The sequence below is a fragment of the Conger conger genome, chromosome 8 (assembly GCF_963514075.1).
Source record: "Conger conger chromosome 8, fConCon1.1, whole genome shotgun sequence".
NCBI lineage: Eukaryota > Metazoa > Chordata > Actinopteri > Anguilliformes > Congridae > Conger > Conger conger.
This window is the reverse complement of record NC_083767.1, coordinates 47,110,913-47,130,803: the sequence shown is the minus strand read 5'-3', so window position 1 is coordinate 47,130,803 and position 19,891 is coordinate 47,110,913. Positions and strand designations below refer to the sequence as shown.

Here is a 19,891-nt window from a genome sequence, read left to right as displayed (position 1 = left end):
TTACACGTTTAACAGTTTTATTTTTTAAATAAATAGGCAAATAAAATATTTTACTTCCAGTGGCTAAATAGGCAAGTGTCGTCTGATTTTAAGTGTAACGCAGATTCACAGAACCTGGGTGCGTCCGAATAGTCCATAAACACATCCTCCTTTTCTCCACTACTACCTCATTTCCTTTTAGCATACTGTTTTTAACCTCGCAACTCAAGCACTGAAAACATCTATGAAAAAAAATGTGTAAACTTTCTCAATGATCTGCACTATGCGGACCGATGTTTTTCCTAATTTATACGTAGGCTACTACTGAGTACAGATTTGATACAGAGTGATTCTGGAAAAAAAAATCTAAAGACCCCTGTTAGACAACTGAAGTTTGAGCTACACTACCCCGAAGCCTTATTCCATAAGAGTGCGACAGCTGCGTCAAGGGCAAGGAGAGGAGGCCAATGGGCCGTTCCCTCGCTCTGAAATCGGATTGGTGTGAGCTGTCTGTCGGGTTGAAATGACATCACGCTAACCTGTGTCAAGTCCGTCCGTGCACAGACAGTGTAGTGTGTAGGAAGGATAAGGAAGTGCATTGATCAATGTGAAATAAGGTAAGTGCAAACAACTAAAGCGAATATAACCGACTAAATACAAGCAGTGCAATGCAAAATACACGAGTGAGTTGGAAAGCAGCAGTCTAGACAGCTAGCAAACAGTTTTGCATAATGCATCAGATAGCGAAGTAGAAGCTAACTTAGGCACGTAAAGGAATGTTACAGTTCTGTGATATACAGTAAGTAGTGTAGTTAGTGTAGGCTATGTCACAGTGCAGAGTGGTGGATATTTAACATCAAAGAATACAAAACTTGTTTTGAGCCAGAAAAAAACTGACGAAAAACATTACAATGCAGCTTGAAATACGACGGCTATTGCAGTACAAACCACAAGGCATTTTAAATGTCAGAAATTATGTACTACGGGTATCTAACTAGCTAGCCTATAACAACATTCTTTATTTACTTGGCAGTAGGTTATGAGATAGAAAGAAGCTAGCTAACGTTATCCACTCAGTCATAAATTACGGGTAACGATTCATCGTTAAGAAAGCTGGCTAATTTCGAGCGACAGTTGTCTAGCTATCACGTACTGTCATATCAAAGGTTAAAGCATAATTTGGTTTTCATACAAGCTTTCTAAACAAAATGTGTGTTAATTTGTGAGTGTTCGGGTTATTATCCTCTCCCCTTGTAAACGAAATTATCTGGCTATGACTGGCTCTGTTCGCCAGAATGCGTCCTCTTCTTTCAATGTCATGCGGTTAAGTTTCCTGCGTATTTCCATTTTACAAGGTGTGGTCACCGAGTTATAGGTGTTGCAAGCTGTTCATCTTCTGTCGGTAGCAAGGTGAGCCATGCTCCGACTCCTCAATCGCCAGCGTGGCCGGGTGGGGGACGGCATGTACAGCCAGCTACGGTCCCACCACTGTAAGAGTGTGATGGCTATCCGGCGAGAGGACATCAATGTGTGGGAGAGGCGCGCCCCCCTTGCACCCAGGCACATCAAGGAGATCACACAGGCCGGCCACAAGGTCCTTGTACAGCCCTCTAACCGCAGAGCAATCCACGAGAGAGTGAGTTACACGCATTTCTATTGTATATCCTGATCATCTATGCCAGGAGTGCCAAGGTATGCAAGTTTTCATTCCAACCTATCACTACACCAGATTTCACTAATTAACACACCTTCAACCAGAAATCAACTGGTGTACTGATAGGTTGGAATGAAAATTTACACACTCTAGGCCCATCATGACACATGACTGGACACCCCTGAATGCTGATCTGTTAATATTGAATCGTAGTGAAAAGGAATCAGGATTTTGACAGGATTATAGTATGTTAGATTCCCAGGTAGGATGTTACCCTTGTAACCAAGGGCAGGGTACTTGTCCCAGAACAACTTTCTGTATAAATAAAATGTCTGCAATGTAAAGTGCCCAGGGAAGTGGTTGGTGATGTTTTGTTAAAGAAACTGCATTTCTCACCCTTATTCGTTTCAGTACTATGAAAAGGCTGGTGCCGTTATTCAAGAGGACATCTCTGAGGCTTCGCTGATCATTGGTGTGAAGAGGCCACCGGAGAGGAGAGTGATCCCCAGGAAAACCTACGCCTTTTTCTCTCACACCATCAAAGCACAGGAAGCCAATATGGGACTATTGGACGACATTCTCAAAAAGGTGCCTTTGAGTGTCGAAAGGTCCTAACAACAATGATGGTGATTTATGATTAGTTAATAATACAACTATTAAATGGAAGCATTGAGAAAAATGTTGAAATGCCAGACATCACTGTCATCTGTGTAAATGGCCCTTTGGCAATGCTTAATCTTACTGTGTAATGAGTAGGGGACAATGTTTCAGTTCACACATCCTGCTAGCTAATAAGCTCTTTGCCTCTTCAAAAATAATTGATCATTTACTCTCACAGATTTACAATGGCACCTTTCACACCTGAGTTTTTTTCCTTTTGTGTTTAGGAAGTGCGCCTCATAGACTACGAGAAAATGGTAGACGCCAACGGCTTTCGCATCGTGGCCTTCGGCCAGTGGGCGGGTGTGGCAGGTAAATTCAAATGCTTTATGTTTTATTTGAGAATTATTTTTAATAAATCAGTATTAAAAATACTACACAGTAATACTGTGTTTGACTTATTTGGGGATTAGCGATTGCCAAGATATCATTTTTATGTAACTGTGTTGCCTCTCGGGGCTATTCACTGGTTCAGTCGCAAGCATTTGAAAAATCTCCTTCACTGAAATCTGAATAGCGTTTGGGTTCTTTCATTGATTTCAAGTTCATATAAAGTGATCAGTAGGGGCAGAGTTCAGTGGTGCATAATGACTAATTCATACTATCAATGAAATGGCCACTTAAGAAGGCTTCTAAGAGCTTTAATTCACTCCTAGTTGAATGTACTCCTTTGGCAATTTTCTCAGGAATGATTAATATTCTGCATGGATTGGGCCTTCGTTTTCTTGCCTTGGGCCACCACACTCCATTTATGGTATGTACATTTTTATATTTGCTTTCTTTTGTTTAACAGTTTAACATATCTTTGCTTGTTAAGCAATTGCGATTTGTTTGTTCCTAAACTGCCGATTCATGGCCTCTGTGACGTCAGCACATCGGCATGGCGCACAACTACAGGAATGTCAGCCAGGCAGTACAGGCAGTGAGGGATTGTGGGTACGAGGTCTCCCTGGGGCTGATGCCCAAGTCCATCGGACCACTTACCTTTGTGTTCACTGGAACCGGCAATGTTTCCAAGGTAGGCTGGCAGAAACTTGCTAATTTTGTGGAGCGTACCCCATTGTATTTGCATAATGTGAGTACTATCAGATGCTCCTGTTGACTGTTGTCATCATTGCCGTTTCTCTCAGTTGTCAGGTTCCTTATTCACTCTAATTCATTTTCAGGAATTAAGTTAACAGTTTTAAAGCACAAATGAACGATGGAGGCTATTAGATGAATGTAATGTTATCTTAATCAAAGGTATCTTTTTTTTTGTGTGCTGATAATCTGTTTATAGGTTCAGGTTAGCTATGAATAGGGAAAATATTTCAGAAGCAAGCCGTAGTTTGATTCATTGTTATTCTGTACAAGGATAACACAACTTTTTTTGCCAGATTTTCTTTTTCTTTTATAAGGCAATAAAATTTTGAAAATGCTTCAGATATAAAAACAAACAAATACCTTTTGATTTTAGTGCTCTGTTTTATGGATCTATTATTCTTCGTAGTCAGTTTTGCACTTTATAACTTCATTTTGGTGAGGTCCCAAAAATGAAAGGGAATGAATTGGGAGCCAGACAAATGGGAAGAACACAATTTCTGAGCATAGCTAGCAGGCAGCGCCTGAAGTTGCTAGTATTAACGCTATGCAAATACAGTGGGCTATTTATATATATATATATATATATATATATATATATAAATAATAAATGAAACCATTGTTTATGAGTGTGTTCAGATTGTGAAGCATAATTTTACTGAAGAAGAGCTGAAGGTGTTGCACAACATGTGGCCAGTACTCCATTTGGTATAGTTTGCAACCACATTTCCAACCCAAATATTTGATGTAAGCCAAGATATCAGAGGCAGCGCAATCAATGGGGCAATGCAAGCATGAGGTGGGTGACTTCAAACATGAACGGGTGGACCTGTGCCAGGCAAAACACACTTGTGGGTGGAATCGTGGACAGACCTGTACAAACATGCATTACATTACAAAATGTGTACTTTTGAAACCTCCGTCATTCATGATTAAACAGATACATTAGATGTGGTCAAATTGACATTTTGGCCATTGCTGTTTGTGCCACTCATGTTGACTTGGGTCATGGCCATAGCAATGGTTAGGCCAGAAGGCTCATGGTATTCTCCAAGTGAGAACAGTTACAGGGTGAGTTATTCTGGAGCTTAAGCCCCTCTTCAGTGCACTGATTACATATTGTTCCCTATTTTGTAAGGGTGCCCAAGAGATAATCAATGAGCTCCCATGTGAATTTGTGGAGCCCCATGAACTTGAAGAGGTCTCCAAATCTGGAGGTAAGTCTGATCTTACTGTTAGACTGTGTTAATTACTGCTCAATTAGTGGTGTGAAGTTGTGCTTGAGAAGGTTGCTTATATCCAGTCTGTTCATACTGTAGACATGGCCAAAGTGTACGCCACAGTTCTGAGCCGACATCACCACTTGGTGAGGAAGAGCGATAGTGTGTATGACCCATTGGAGTACGAGATTCACCCAGAGCTCTACACCTCCCACTTCAGACAGAGTGTGAGTTATCTTTCCTTGTTCTTTATCAATTAACTCACCTCCCATCGTACGAGTAATTGCAGGGATCACGGAATTGCATCTTCATCCAGTGGCATAATATGCCACTCTTTCCATTTTGGGGTCAAAGAGTTCAACAAGTTCTCCTTCTGTACAACCTGCTACTGGCTTTGACAGAATGAGAATTTCAGTTATCACCTTGTCCCTTCTGTTTTCAGTTCTCTTTTAAGTTCCTCAACACAGCTTTGCCCTTCCCCTGGTACATCCCCAGATGGTTCCTAACCCTAATCATGGCTTTTTGCAGTCATTTGAGTTGTTGGGTTGAAATGGATATGGTTTTACGAGTCAGCATGTGGTGTATTTTTAGCTGTTCCTGGATCTACAGGGATGTCTAGGGTCACAGAGAGCATGCCTCTTTTCAGGTTCTCAATCCGACACCTCATATACTGTTCAGTCTGGGAGAGCTGTGCTTTCACGACTGACCTGAGGTCTGCTGTACGCTCTCTGCTGCACATAATTGATACTGTGTTTTAACAGTGTAGAAAGTGAACCAGCTTAGTCCAGAATCTTCACATTTGGCCAGAGATGTCCAGGGCCGGTCTCCTGTTTCTGCAGTGTACTGTAAGGGTAATTTTTAAAATTGATTCTTAATTGACAACGTGTGTTAACATGAAGAGAATCACATGGTTAAAAATAACCTTTTATTTTTAATCCTTATTACTATTAGACCACTTTCTGAATTAAGTGCTCACTAGGAGTCTTTCTCTGTCTCTCTCCCAGCAGACAGACAGCCTTTGACCTTAATGTCTCTGCTTCTCCTGGAAGGGGGTAGCTAGCACATTCCGGTCTTACAGCAAGGTCAACAAGGGGTATTCAGAAGACAAAATACTGATAAATGTTACTGGCCAGCTTCATGTTTTTTTGTTTTGGTAAAGCCCCTCCTTCTGGAAAAGTGTGTATAAGAGTCTTACTCTGTCTGATTCAAATCAGAAAGCTTTCTCACTTTCTTTGCAAATGAATATTCAATTCAATTCAATTCAATTTAAAGTTAAATTATAGCTATCGTTGTTTTTACTGGGATCTGTTTCATCAGACAACGCTCACCTGTGAAATGTTATAAAGGGCACAGTACCAACATGCAGCTTTAGTTGGATAATGGTTAAACAGCTACAGTACCGTAGACGGTATACTGTGCTTTTAGTATTATTTTCAATTGTCACAGGACCTTCTGGAGACTGTAATATCACAGTGTAATGATGGTTGCCCACTCATCCACAGATTGCCCCTTACACCACCTGCCTGATAAATGGGATATACTGGGACCCCCACACCCCCCGCCTGCTGAGGCGACGGGATGCCCAGAAGCTGATGCGCCCGGTCGAATTTTCCGCCGGTGTCACTGAAGGGTCGCCTGCCCTGCCTCATCGGTACGGTGCCCTCACTTCCCTACCGTCTGTCTACCACATTCTCTCTGCTACACAAACAGGCCTGGCCTTGCAAGCTCTGGGCCATCTATGTGACGTATACTGTGTTGTCATAACATTACATGTGTTATCTCCTTGGAGTAGCGGAAGCCCATATCCAATATGAATAAACTGGCATATCTTACTGCCAGAAATGGTTCAAAAACAAAATCCAAGGTTAAATACCATGTCCCTTATTACATTGTTCATTAACGTGGAATCATCCTGGAAAATACTGCGGCCTATATTGCTTATGTTTTATATATTAATTCTGTACAGAATTAAGCTGGACAATTGAAAATGAAGGTTCCAACAAGTAGTCCCTCCCTCATTTATTTTCCTCTCCTTCTTGGTCTCCTCCTGCTCTCTTTTCCTCTTTTCTCCCCCTTTCTGTTTTTGATTCTTATATTATTAACAGCTTTATTAATCTTGTGTAGGTCCTCACTCAGTAATATAATGTATTGTATTCCCGTGTTTGTGGTCTCTCAGGCTCATGGCGATCTGTGACATTTCGGCTGACATGGGGGGCTCCATCGAGTTCATGACAGAGTGCACCACCATAGATAAGCCATTCTGTATTTATGACGCCGACCAGCACATAGATCATGACAGGTACAGAATGAGCACATATAACCAAGAGATCATCATTCTTACTGCATCCCACTCTTCTAGCACACTGGCCTGTATATATCACCTGTGTTTCTGGGCATCATTAAAACCATTCCATCCTTTTTTATGAATCATGCTTTTGTGTATTTAGAGAAAGCGAGTGCTGTGTCCTTATTTGTGGATAAGTTGAGTGTTTCTCTCTGCAGTGTGGAGGGCACTGGCATTCTAATGTGCTCTATCGATAACCTTCCTGCCCAGCTCCCCATTGAAGCCACAGAGTATTTTGGAGACCGCCTGTGCCCCTACATCTGGGAGATGGTAAGGCATGGTCGAGAGGTAAAGAGCTGTCCAGTGGGAGACGGCTGGCAGGCGTGACTTTTCTGTGATGAAGTAGTGGGATATCTTGTTTGCCAGGAGAGAGGGTTGTGTATTGAAAACCGTGGTGGCACAATTCTTATGTATGTGTGTGGGAATTGGAATGTGGTATGGTTCTAAAATGTGGAATGCGGTCTGACTGGTTCTGAAATGTAGAATGTTGTCTGACTGGTTTTGAAATGTGGAACGTGGTCATCTCCTCAGCTGTCCTCTGACTCCACTCGGCCGTTGGACCAGGAGGACTTTAGCCCGCAAGTCAGAGACGTGAGTGTGCTCCTGGAGAAGTCAATGATCGCCAGTTAATTTGCTGTGGTTAGATTTTGACCTTAAGTTTAACAGAGGGGTTTGTCTAATCTTTGGACCTGCTTTTGGATTATAGCAGGATCACTCCCATAATTCCAGAGACTATAAATGCTGACTACAAGTGTTTCCATGCTGGAAAGTGTCCTTTGAGCCTACCTGCCTTTTTAAATCCTGTTTGTTTGTAATTAAAGGCTGTGATTACATCGAATGGAAAGCTCACTCCAAAGTTTGAATATATTCACAAACTTCGAGAACAAAGGTACAGTGAATTTTGTCCGTTTCTGCAGTTTTTTTAAATTATTTTCTAATGGAAGATTTATTTTTTATATATGATTTTGCTGGTGCTTTGGCAGAAATGTATATGAGATTAATTTAACCGATTTTATAATTGTCTACGAAATATTGTGCTGCAGTCCTTTAAAATAGTTATTTTCATCATTTAGAAAATCAAGGTTTGAGCTCTATTCAAGGGAATTCAGTTCTGATGTATAGGGTTGATCGACAACATACAGGTTTATGTTATCAATTTTTAATTCTCTCATTACTTGATTATAAAGTGAACGTGAAATACACTTCATTTCTTTGGCAAATGTATGTTTTCACAGTACACCATCAACTATTTTTCGTTTTATTTTCCTTGATACCAAATGTAGATGACCTTGTAGTGGCCAGTTGAAGCAAGCACAACTAACACTTACAGGTAGTAGGGTCAAGCCTATGCTGAAGTACTGTAGCTCACATTTAGAAGTCGTGTGAAGTAGGAGTTTTCCATGCAGCAGCCTTCCCTGAGCCCTTGGGGAGAACTTCTGTGAAACATGTTCATATAACAGTAGCTCTGTCCTCCCACCAACAGGTGGCGCTCTATGTGCTTTGCCTCCAGTGGGCTTTGTGCTGCAGGGGCGCGAGATTAACCGACTAACCAACCTTGTTCCTGGACAGTGCAGTCACGGTGTGGCGGTGTTCCTCCCTGCCTAACGCCTTGCATGGCTAATGCCTGCCATCGCTGAGGCCGGAGTCTGCCTGATAGAGAGGGCTCTCGTGGGTAGAAAGTCTTTTAACTCTCGCTGTTCCTCCCATCCCCAGTCTGTTGTCCATCTTATAATTTGGCATGCAAACACCAAATCTCATTTCTTTATGTGATTGTTTCTATCCTTCAAATAAGCACCCAGCATTTTTTAATTCCTGAATCTCTGAAGTCGCATGACAAAATTCAACAGACATTTAATGCCCAGTGTCTTTGGAATTGGCCGCATGCTCCTCATTATCATATTACAATATTAGATTTAATGGAAAAAAACATTATCAATCACCCCTATGTAAAAGTAAGTTCCCCCTTAAACTTAATAACTGGTTTCTCCACCTTTAGCAGCAATAACTGCAGCCAAACACTTCCTTAAATTTGATATCAGTCAGTCACATCTCTGATGAGGAATTTTAACCCAATTTAATTTATTGCACTTTGGTGAGATAAATTTAACATGGCTGCACTGTAGCTTTTTTTTTTTTTTTTTTTTTTGTATGTATTTGATATTCTGTTTGAGGTTGAAAAATTGGAGGTCTAGTCTGAAATGTTGTTCACTATGCGTACAGTTCAGACCCTTGCTCTCAATCTAAAAGACCCATTCTGGCAGGATGGCAGGTCAGGTCTGTGATGAACTCCCAGGTATTGGCCACTTGGTCTATAACATAACTGTACAATTCAAAATGGGCTTCTTAACCGTAGTACAGATACTGCAATTATATTTGTCCCATAATTCCATGGTCATGTCTGCTCTCATGCTAGGCAGCCAAAAAAGAAAATAAAAATGAACCCATCTGGAGTTTTATTATTTATTTTTATTGCCCTTTTTCTTCTGTTAAGGCCACCAAGCCTTACTCGATTAAAAAAAGAAAGAAATATCTAGAGCATTGGTGCTATATGTGTATATATATATATATATATATATATACATTTTTATTTATTTATTTTTTTCACTTGTATTTTTTATTAAATTGGCAGACACTTTTTTCCCCCTTCTAATGGACGTTTACCTCATGGTTCGTTTTTAATTACTGTTGTGTTGTCCTTGGTACCGCCTTAATTAAACAGAATCATCCAGCATGATTGTGAAAGGATAGATCAACAGAGCACACGCCAATTGTTAAGGGCTTAATTGCGTGCATATGCGTGCATGCCATGTCAGATCCAATTAGGTTAATGACTTTACTGATTGGATGATCATGACTCTGGGGAAGCTGAGTAAACTGCTTATTTAGGGGGGCGTTCATTTAAGTGCGTCTAGCACAGCCTTGTAATAGGATGATGCACGCTGCTCTGCTGTAAATATTGCTTTTTTTATTTTTATTATTTATTTATTGTACTATTATAGTGCCAGCATCTTCATTTTTATTTGCCGCATGATTTTATTTGCTTGGTGCGCATATGTTTTCCCTCAGACAGTCCCTTTGGACTGGAGCGTGTGCTCCCCAGGGGTCAGGGGTCAGGGGTCAGACCGGAGCAGCTCACCAGGACATGAGTGAGGAAGGCCTGCCTGAGTCTCACCGTGAGGTGTTCTGGTTTTCGGGTTTCAGAGAGCGAGCGCAGATCCTAAAGATGAGCGGGAGGAAGCGTGTTCTGCTGCTGGGGTCCGGCTATGTGTCGGGCCCCGTCATCGAGTATCTGACCAGGGACACTGGCACCCAGGTGACCGTAGGTAAGGGTGCCCACAGAAGTGAAAAATGCATCATTCTCAAAAATGTGCTCTTGACTCAGCCTTCCTATTGACGATCAAGACTACTGATGATACCGTCTCTCTAAAATCTCTTTCTCTCTCCCTCTCTCCCTCCTCATCTCTCCGTTTCCCTTCTCCAACCCTGTCTTGGCTTCAGCATCGGTGATGTTGAACCAGGCAGAGGAGTTGGCCAAAAAATACCCCAACACTATACCCATCATGCTAGATGTCACCAGCCAGGAGGGACACCTGGAATCTCTGGTGAAGGACCACGACCTGGTCATCAGGTAAGGACCAACCATAGAGAACCAAGCACAGTAAAGATAAGAACATACAGGATTACCTCTGACACTCAATGTCAACTGCACATAATGATAAAATAAGAAGCAGGAACCATCAAGCCTTATGAGCACATAGAAGCACACAGGAACACGCAAACAAGGTAACTTACACCAGACATGTGAAAATCCCTATTGAAACATACCAGGTTCATAAACATACCTGAGGTTCCTGAGGTTGAAAGTGAAACTTGTGCTTCACATAAAAAATCTCTTTCCAGCTTGTTGCCTTATAGCTTCCACCCCATGGTAGCCAAACACTGCATCAGTCAGAAAGTGAACATGGTGACAGCCAGCTATCTCAGCCCAGCCATGAAGGAACTGCAGCAGAGGTAAGAATGAGAGAATGAGCAAAAATGTGTATTCCAGACTGAGGAGGTGTATAGAGGAGTGAAACCTGCTATTAAACTTAAGGAGTGTTCATCCTGAATGTGACATTGTGACGTAACGTTATTAGCTTGCACAATTATGATTACAGTGGCTTGCAATGTTTGCCGTTCATTTGATGGCCTTACCTGCCGGTTAGGGTCATGTGACTGCGTCATGTGACTGATAGTGATAGTCCTTCGTCTGTCTCCCCAGTGTGGAGGAGGCTGGCATCACCATAGTGAACGAAGTGGGGCTGGATCCTGGCATCGACCACATGCTGGCGATGGACTGCATCGACCAGGCCAAGGCAGACGGTTGTGTGGTACGTAATCGAGTTTGTGTGAGCACTCACGTGTGCACTTATGTGTTCAGTAGTGTTCAGTCATTAGCTATGCTGGGCCGCTAATTTGCCCAAGCATCAGACACCGAGTGCCATTTTGTCAGTCTTGTGTTTTGTGAACCATATTGAGTGGGGTTCCAACAGATTGACAAGCCATGTGTTTCCAGTTTGTTCTTTTTTCACTGCCCTACAATGATGTTGTGGTTTCTCTGAAATCAGGCAAAATGTTGCAGTGTCAACAGTGTGAAGATTCTGCGTGTGTGGAATTCAAATAAAGATCTTGCAATTGAAAATGTCAGGGCACAGCATCTTTATTTTACTCCAAAACTGGGAAAACTCCACTAGGGGTACACTGACGATCCTTTTTATGTCTTTTGAGATCTGAATTGAATAACAGAATTCCTTCATTTGAACAGGAAGTAATTGTGCTATTTCCTTTGATTTTGTAATATCTGTGCTTGATTACTAACTTCTTTCCATTGTTATGACCATATACAGTGCTCAGCGTAAATCAGTACACCCCCTTCGAAAAGTAACATTTTAAACAATATCTCAATGAACACAAAAACAATTTCCAAAATGTTGACAAGTTTTATTTAACATCTGTTTAACTTATAACATGAAAGTAAGGTTAATAATATAACTTAGAGAACAAAATTTTCAGTTTTACGCAAATTAGGGTGATGCAAAAATGAATACACCCCACTGAAAGTCTCTGGAGCAAAGCTAAATTTTAGACTACAAATGTCTAATTTAACAATAATCAACCACAGGTGAATCTAATTATTCATTACACAGGTGTCCAGCAGACTGTTGACTATAAAAGAGTGTTACTTCCCTTCCCATTTCATGTTGTTAGCAATGGCACCACATGGAAGAGAAATGTCGAGAGACCTGAGAAAGAAAATAATTTCTTTACACCGCAAAGGTGAAGGCTACAAGAAGATCAGCAAAGCTTTACGTATCAGTCAGAATACTATAGCAAAAGTGATACAAAAATGTAAAAAAGATGGAACTGCAACCATCTCACAGAGACGTCCAGGCCGTCCATGGAAGTTACCACCTCGAAAGCAGCGTCTTCTGATGAGAAGGGTCGAAGAAAATCGGCATGCAAGTTCACTGCAGTTATCTAAGGAAGTAGAAAGCCAAACTGGGGTGACTATTTCTCATGACACAATACGGCGTACACTGCAAAGGAATGGCATGCGTGGGTGCCGTCCACGAAGGAAGCCTCTCCTAAAGCCCAGGCACAAAAAAGCCCGCCAAGATAAATGTTTTTGGAACTGATGGCTTCAAAACTGTATGGCGTCGCAAAGGTGAGGAATACAAAGAAAAATGCATGGTGACTACAGTGAAACATGGTGGTGGCAGTGTCCTTATGTGGGGTTGCATGAGTGCTGCTGGTGTCGGGGAGCTGCATTTCATTCATGGCATCATGAATTCACAGATGTATTGCTCTATACTGAAAGAGAAGATGCTACCATCACTCCGTGCCCTTGGTCGTCATGCACTTTTCCAACATGACAATGATCCTAAACACACATCTAAGGCCACTGTTGGATTTCTGAAGAAGAACAGGGTGAAAGTGATTCAGTGGCCAAGTATGTCTCCTGATCTTTGATTGAACACCTGTGGGGAATTCTGAAGAGACACGTTGAGCATCACTCTCCATCCAGCATCCAGTCTCTAAAAGAGGTCATTCTTGAAGAATTGAAAAAGATCAATGTAGCAAAATGTTGTCAACTTGTTCATTCCATGCCTAGAAGACTTGGTGCTGTCATTAAAAATCATGGGGGCCATACAAAGTACTAGATGTAATAGTTTTTGTTGTGGGGTGTACTCATTTTTGCATCGCCCGTATTTGAGTAAAACTGAAAAATGTGGAATCGAAGTTATATTATTAACCTTACTTTCATGTTATAAGTTAAACAGATGTTATATTAAACTTGGTCTTGTCAACATTTTGGAAATAGTTTTTGTGTTCATTGAGATATTGTTTAAAATGTTACTTTTCAAAGGGGGTGTACTCATTTACGCTGAGCACTGTAACTGCCTTTACTTTAGTTATTGCAAGTGCAATAAGTACCCTATGTACCGTCCAGCATTGAAGAGAAGAAGGGGGAAACCAGCAAAAGGGACTTTCCGTTCCTACACACTTGAACTAAGTGTCACTTATCTGGTCCTTTAACGGACAGCAAAAAAACTATATTTGTCTGTGTAAAGGAAAGTAAAAGAATAGCTCTTCAGCAGGGCTAAAGTACACAAGTTGCCATTGAGTGTTTTGAGGCCTTCTTTCAAGGAAATGGTTTAGGCATCTGTAAGCGCTGTATAATTAAGCGTTATGGAACAAGAACCTATGGTATATCGTTTTATACAACGGTTACCACATTTATCTATCAAATTTTCACAAAAGAAAGACAAGGCAAACTTTAAATTAATGTCTTTGTAATGGAACTATGTTTTACGGTAAAGGTATTCTTCCGCTGAATAGTAGTTTATTGTATGCAAACAACGGTATTGTGAACGTTAGCGAGCAATAATGTATCCCAACTATCGAAGCAACGGTACTAACGTCAGCTAACGTCAGCAGGAATAATTTATCCCCACTGCACTAACGTTAGCTTGCTTGTTAGTTTACGTTACACCAGACGACGCTGACACACACAAGTCATTTGTTTTTGTTATACACGTTTACACTGCCGGATAACGTGCAGTTATTGAAATGAACTCATCGTGGGCACGGCTGGAACGCAAACTGACCAATAGAGACAATGGACCGGACCTATCCGTTGTGTAATATCATATAGTCCACTTATGACTATCAGCCATTTTGAAGTTGTTTTTTAAAGGCACAATTTGTAAGATTTGTGTTAAAACATTGTGACAAGACCATTGTCCTATCATTGAAAATCCCTTCCTATCATTGAAAAAGGCTCACTGACATGTTCACTCACCCTCTGCCTGTATTTATAGTCCTTAAATTCGGGTTTCAATATGCAATATGCAGTTGACGGCCGGCACTTAGGGTTGCCACAAGTTGTGGTTTTCCCGGGATTCTCTTTTTGGAGTTTGTCAGAGTTCCTAATAAAACCGGATTATTCGTAGTTATGCTGTTTTTTCCTCTTTACGTTTAGACATCCAATCCCGTGTCTAAACAGGTAAAAATGAGTAAAACACAGCGACGATTGGCCATATGCCTATACTTCTTTTTAATTGGTAGCAGAAATACGAAAGTTTACCTTTTCACCCAGCAACTGCAGCACGGGCTGTCAGTCTGGCGCGTGCATTCATTTCAACGACCCCACCGTGGGAAAGTTCAGCTAGCCACTAGCCTAGGCCATCGCCTAACACTTCTGATTTATTTTTTCTTTATTTTGTCGGTTTTATAAAATGAGGGGAGAGACGGACGAGGAGGACGAGAGAACAAAATCATACAAGCAACCAGCAGCAAAATAAAAACGATATACAATGTACAACTCAGACTGGGCAAGAAGAGAGCACTATTCAGAATGGATAAGGCCAACCCAACTGTTAACATAGTATATTTTCAAATATGGTTTAACGCCGGCCCTCGCGCGTCACGTGCAGGTTTTTGGTTTTTCACAAATCAAATGTGGCAACCCTACCGGCACTCTGTACCATAGCTGTGCAATAATTCAAGCTCATTGCTTGAAAATTGGTTCTAATTGCTACACCCAATGGCGTTTCAGCCTCAGCGCGTTCACAGAGAAGAGGGGGGCGGAACAGTGTTGTGATTTGGGCGTGTTTTTTTGCTGCAATTCCTCTCTTGACCATTAGAAGTCCGAAATTACCTATTGTACCTTTAAATAAAGCTGTGGCTGAATTTGCTGTTCCTGTGTGTGGGTGCAGGTGGAGTCCTACAGCTCCTTCTGTGGAGGCCTCCCTGCCCCTGAATGTTCAGACAACCCACTGCGCTACAAGTTCAGCTGGAGCCCGTACGGAGTCCTGCTCAACACAATCAGCCCTGCCATCTTCCTCAAGGACAACAAGGTACAAGGTGGTCCCAGAGGGCCAGAAGGCCTCATTACATACCAAAACTCCAAAATAGTCAGACTAGCTTTAGAACAGCACATCCTGCCACTAAAAAGAGAAACTTGCAGCGCATGTAAAGTGTTATATTTTCTTATGGAACTACAACTAATGAAGGAAATAGTTTTTATATCAAAGTGAAAAACTGTAGGGATGTATGCTTTGGAGCAAAGCACCACACACCTAAGGAGCTATCATGCTAATCTGTGTTCAGTGCATACAGCAGCTGCTGATAAATGTGGTCTGCTTTTTAGACACACGTGTGCACACAAGTATATCCAAGTAAAACCCTGACAGTATTCCAGGTAATTATTTTCATTAATATTTCTGTCTTGACGTTGATAAGGTGGTTAGCATCCCTCCGGGTGGGGCTCTTATGGACTCTGTGGATCCGATGGATTTCCTTCCTGGCTTCAACCTGGAGGGCTTCCCAAACCGGGACAGCACCAAGTATGCCGAGCCGTACGGGATCGAGACGGCCCACACACTGATCCGGGGAACGGTGCGCTTCAAGGTGGGTATGCCCATTCGTCTGTCCGTGCGTCTGTCCGTGCGTCTGTCCGTGCGTCTGCCCGTGCATCTGCCCGTGTGTCTGTCCTTGCGTCTATACTGATCACACAAGTGAATATGAGTCACACATTACAATAAGGTACTTGAATTGGCATTAACTAATGTAGTGTTGACATGAATTCATTGCTGTTCAAATGCATTAATTAAGCATGAAATGAACTTTTTTAGTTCATGTTATTAACTACTAATGTATTAGTTGCTTGTATACTTATGCATTAGCAAACCATAGGATAAATGTATCATTGGTTAACCAAGAACCGATACTTTTTTTTTTTTTCATTCCAGTATGAATTGCCATTAACTAATTTAGTTGTTAACATGAATTAATAATGAACCTTATTTTGAAGTGATTCAGTTGTTGTGCCTCTGTCTTCCTGCAGGGCTTCTCCAGTGCGATGAGTGGGTTTGTGAAGTTGGGCCTGATCAACACAGAGCCCTGCCCAGTGCTGGACCACTCTGCCCCCCCAGTGTCCTGGGTACGGTCTGCCTCATTTCTCATCGGGAGCTGGGGCTCCAGGCCCTGGGGCACTCACCCCGACCGCGCCCATGTAGCTCCGCCACTGGCTGCAACAACTCTTCTTGGAAATGCACATTTCATTGCTGAGATTACCAGGACACTCAAAATGATCAAAATGAATCAAAATTAAATTTGTTTGTATCAACTGATTTTTGTGGTTTGTAAGTAATACTGTATTGAAAAGAGAACGGAAACTGCTCCCTCTTCCAGAAAGAGCTCCTTTGCCACGTGATGGGACTGCAGCCGTCAGTCAGCAGCAGTAGTTTCCAGGAGGCTGTGTACGACCGGATTGGAAGGGACGACCACAGAATGGAGTCGCTTAAGTGGTGAGCGTGTGTTCTGTCTATGTGCTGTCATTGTGACATCATTGCCTGGAGCCTCGGCCCATTTGACAATTCCTTCCCGTCTTTCACCAATCAGGTTTGGAATGCTGAGTGGTGAACCGGTGCCTCGTGCAGACTCCATTCTGGATGCTGTGACAAAGCATTTGGAGGCCAAGCTATCCTATGGTGAGCAGCCAGCTTTCTGTGTACTTTTTTATGTGAAGGCTGTGTGTGTATATTTCTGTGTGGGTTTTGTGTGTGTGTGTATACATATGTCTGTGTGTGTATGTGTTAGGGGTGTGAACGGTTAAACGGTTAACCTAAACTGATTTGTAACCGGTTACAAAAAATTGATAACCGATAACCAATATTTCGTTTCTGAAGGTGAAATTGTAAGCTCAGTTTAAAATAAATGCACGTTCATTACCAGGCGTATTATTGCGGTTCTAAACAAGTAATCGACTAGCTTCAGTAGTTTGAGCAAGCAATCTGGCCATTTCAAGGGGTTTAAAATGCAAACACCATAGGGAATTGAATGCTACAATATTACAGCTATCAAATAATTTCAGAAGCTGTTAGTTAACTTATGGCTTATTGTAACGTTATGTCGTTTCTTAAGGTTCACAGAAGATCCGTGTTTATTCATTGTCACGCGAAACTACCAGCAAACTGAACGTAGCTGTGTCCTCATAAAAATGAACAAAGCAATACATCATTGCACGAATGTTGCACGGAATATTACAATACGCTGTTTACATTCAATCCACAAGCTACAGTCGTACAAGCAAGCAATTTGCGGCCATTTCAGAGGGTTAAGAATGCAAACACCGCATGGAATTGAATGCTACAGTACTATAGTTGTCAAATAATTTGTGTATGTTTTAAATCTGTAGCTGTTAGTTTACTTATGGCTTATTGTATGGCGTTTCTCCATTCGTGTTTATTCGTTGATACGCGAATTCGTTGACATGACCGGCGAACTTCGCTTTCCACTCTGCGTATCTACATAAAAATAAATAAAGCAATGCATTTTCATTAGTCTACTTATCCTTCGGATATTCAAAGCGAAAATTCCCTGGTTTCAGCGAAAAATTGACACGTTAATCTTACCACCACAATTGTCCCACGCCATATAAAATGCATTGGCATGAAAGTATAATCATTAAACCTGTCGCCTGGTAAAATAGACCTGGTGTTATATTATATCAAGCAAATATTGCGTGACCACGGAGTGCACAACCCCATCTGTAGGAAAGTTGTTAACAGCAGCATATTCACAGTCATGTCAATCAAGTCTATCAGGCAGAAGCCATAGAGAAGAGGGGTGAAAACATGGAAGAATTATCATTTTAACCGATGCATTAAAAAAAAGACACACGATCGACCAGCATTACCTGCACGTAAACTACAGATTTCTGCAACTGTGAGGTTACACTGCACAATGTCAATGTAAATGTAAATATGTAATTTGGCAATTAGGCTGCCTTACTATTATCTGACTTTAACTTTAACTATTGAGATGGCCCAAAATAAAGTTTGAAAATCTGATTAAATTTCCCAGTAAAAAAAAGAAAAAAAGAAACGACCTCTAGTGGTCATAAGCAGTATCGGTTAACCGTTTGAAAAATGGGATGGTAACCGGTTACTAAAACTGATGATTTTTTCACATACCCAGTATATGTATATGTATACCGTATGTGTGTATGTAATTCCTACGCTTTCTGCAGTGAAAGGAGAGCGGGACATGGTAATCATGAGAAATGATGTGGGCATCAGACACCCCACTGGAGAGCTGGAGACCAAGCACATCAGCCTGGTTGTGTACGGGGACCCCAATGGCTACTCCGCCATGGCCAAGACTGTGGGCTACCCTGCTGCCATTGCCTCCCGCATGGTGCTGGATGGTCAGTATGGTGCTCACATTTTCTCTACAGATTATTCACTATATTAGTAGTGCTGGTAACCTGGCAACAGTTACAGGTGCTTTTAATCAGTTGAACAATACATGTGTTCAACTAATGACTTCAACAATAGACCAGGTGTGTATAGCACTACCATATTTCAGAATACTGTATCTTAAGACATATATAATTTTCCAATTATCAACAGTCTGCAATAATATGAACAGATATGAATGCATGTATTTCCTGTGGGTTTGCTCTGTGGTAGTTTGCTGTTATCATCTTTTGGAAGCTTCTGGCAGCATTCCATTCCACTCCCAGAACTCATTTGTAAAACTCCTTCTTTCTTTTGTAGAGGAAATTGACACAAAGGGCCTGGTGATTCCATTGACCAAGAACATCTACAGTCCTGTTCTGAAGCGATTGCAAGAGGAAGGGCTCCAGTTTACTGTAAAGAGCACAATCTCTGAATAGCATCAAACTAGTCAAGATAATGCTGAGCAGTCCTTTCTGTTTATCGCACAGCCAGTGAAGCCCAAAGCGAGGCAGGCCTTAACTATGTTGAACCAAAGCAAGGTGTGAAGCTTCCTCAACACTCCTCGAATAATTCTCTCAGATATAACCATAAAGTACCCATGCTTAATCGTGGAACTCTTGGCCCATATTAAAAAGGCATTATTTTCTCTCCTCTGTCACGCCTTTAGTAAAAGTATTAATTCCACACAGCCTCAAATTAAGCAGTTTGAATTCACACCATTAAGTAATTAACACAGCAAACCGCAGTATTCAGTTCACATTCAGCCACATTCAGTTCTGAACAGTTGTTCGTCAGTAACCGATAACGAAAAATAAACATTTGTGGAGGTCCAATGTTTTTATCCGGCCATCTCGTCCGTCTCATCTGCTCTTTTGTATTGATGCTTTCTTTCTCCAACCGTGATGATATCATCATTAAGTGTCTAAAGTACTGTAATCGTGTACAGTACACATTGAGATGAGGTTTAACTATGTGCACAAATTCACAAGTGTCGGTTGCACACAGTTATATTAAAGTTATTTATACTGTATGTCGTCAAAAGTCCTGTTACATTGAAACTATTAACGGTTTTTGCTCAATCTGTACTTTTGTCAGAGCTTGTCTCCTAATCTTCTGAAAGTGAGATTAAGGTGTCTGTATCCCACAGGAAATAAATAAATCAATTTTA

General features: G+C 41.4%; 1 protein-coding gene across 2 annotated transcripts; it reads left to right on the top strand.

Annotated features, from left to right (window-relative positions):
- The first annotated feature begins 427 nt into the window (after positions 1–427).
- aass (aminoadipate-semialdehyde synthase) lies at positions 428–19,891 on the top strand. Of its 2 annotated transcripts, none has more exons than XM_061252410.1 (24): positions 428–596; positions 1,335–1,615; positions 2,045–2,221; positions 2,521–2,605; positions 2,980–3,047; positions 3,165–3,311; positions 4,512–4,590; positions 4,693–4,820; positions 6,096–6,244; positions 6,770–6,892; positions 7,096–7,207; positions 7,469–7,528; positions 7,759–7,826; positions 10,139–10,260; positions 10,436–10,565; positions 10,838–10,948; positions 11,199–11,307; positions 15,196–15,336; positions 15,722–15,889; positions 16,326–16,421; positions 16,673–16,788; positions 16,883–16,971; positions 18,513–18,689; positions 19,042–19,891. In XM_061252410.1, the coding sequence occupies exons 2-24, from the start codon at positions 1,397–1,399 to the stop codon at positions 19,158–19,160; spliced, it is 2,793 nt and encodes a 930-aa protein (XP_061108394.1). In that variant the 5' UTR covers positions 428–596; positions 1,335–1,396; the 3' UTR covers positions 19,161–19,891. The 2 variants fall into 2 exon arrangements, with proteins under 2 accessions (XP_061108394.1, XP_061108393.1); XM_061252409.1 differs by having other exon boundaries at positions 429–596; positions 1,386–1,615.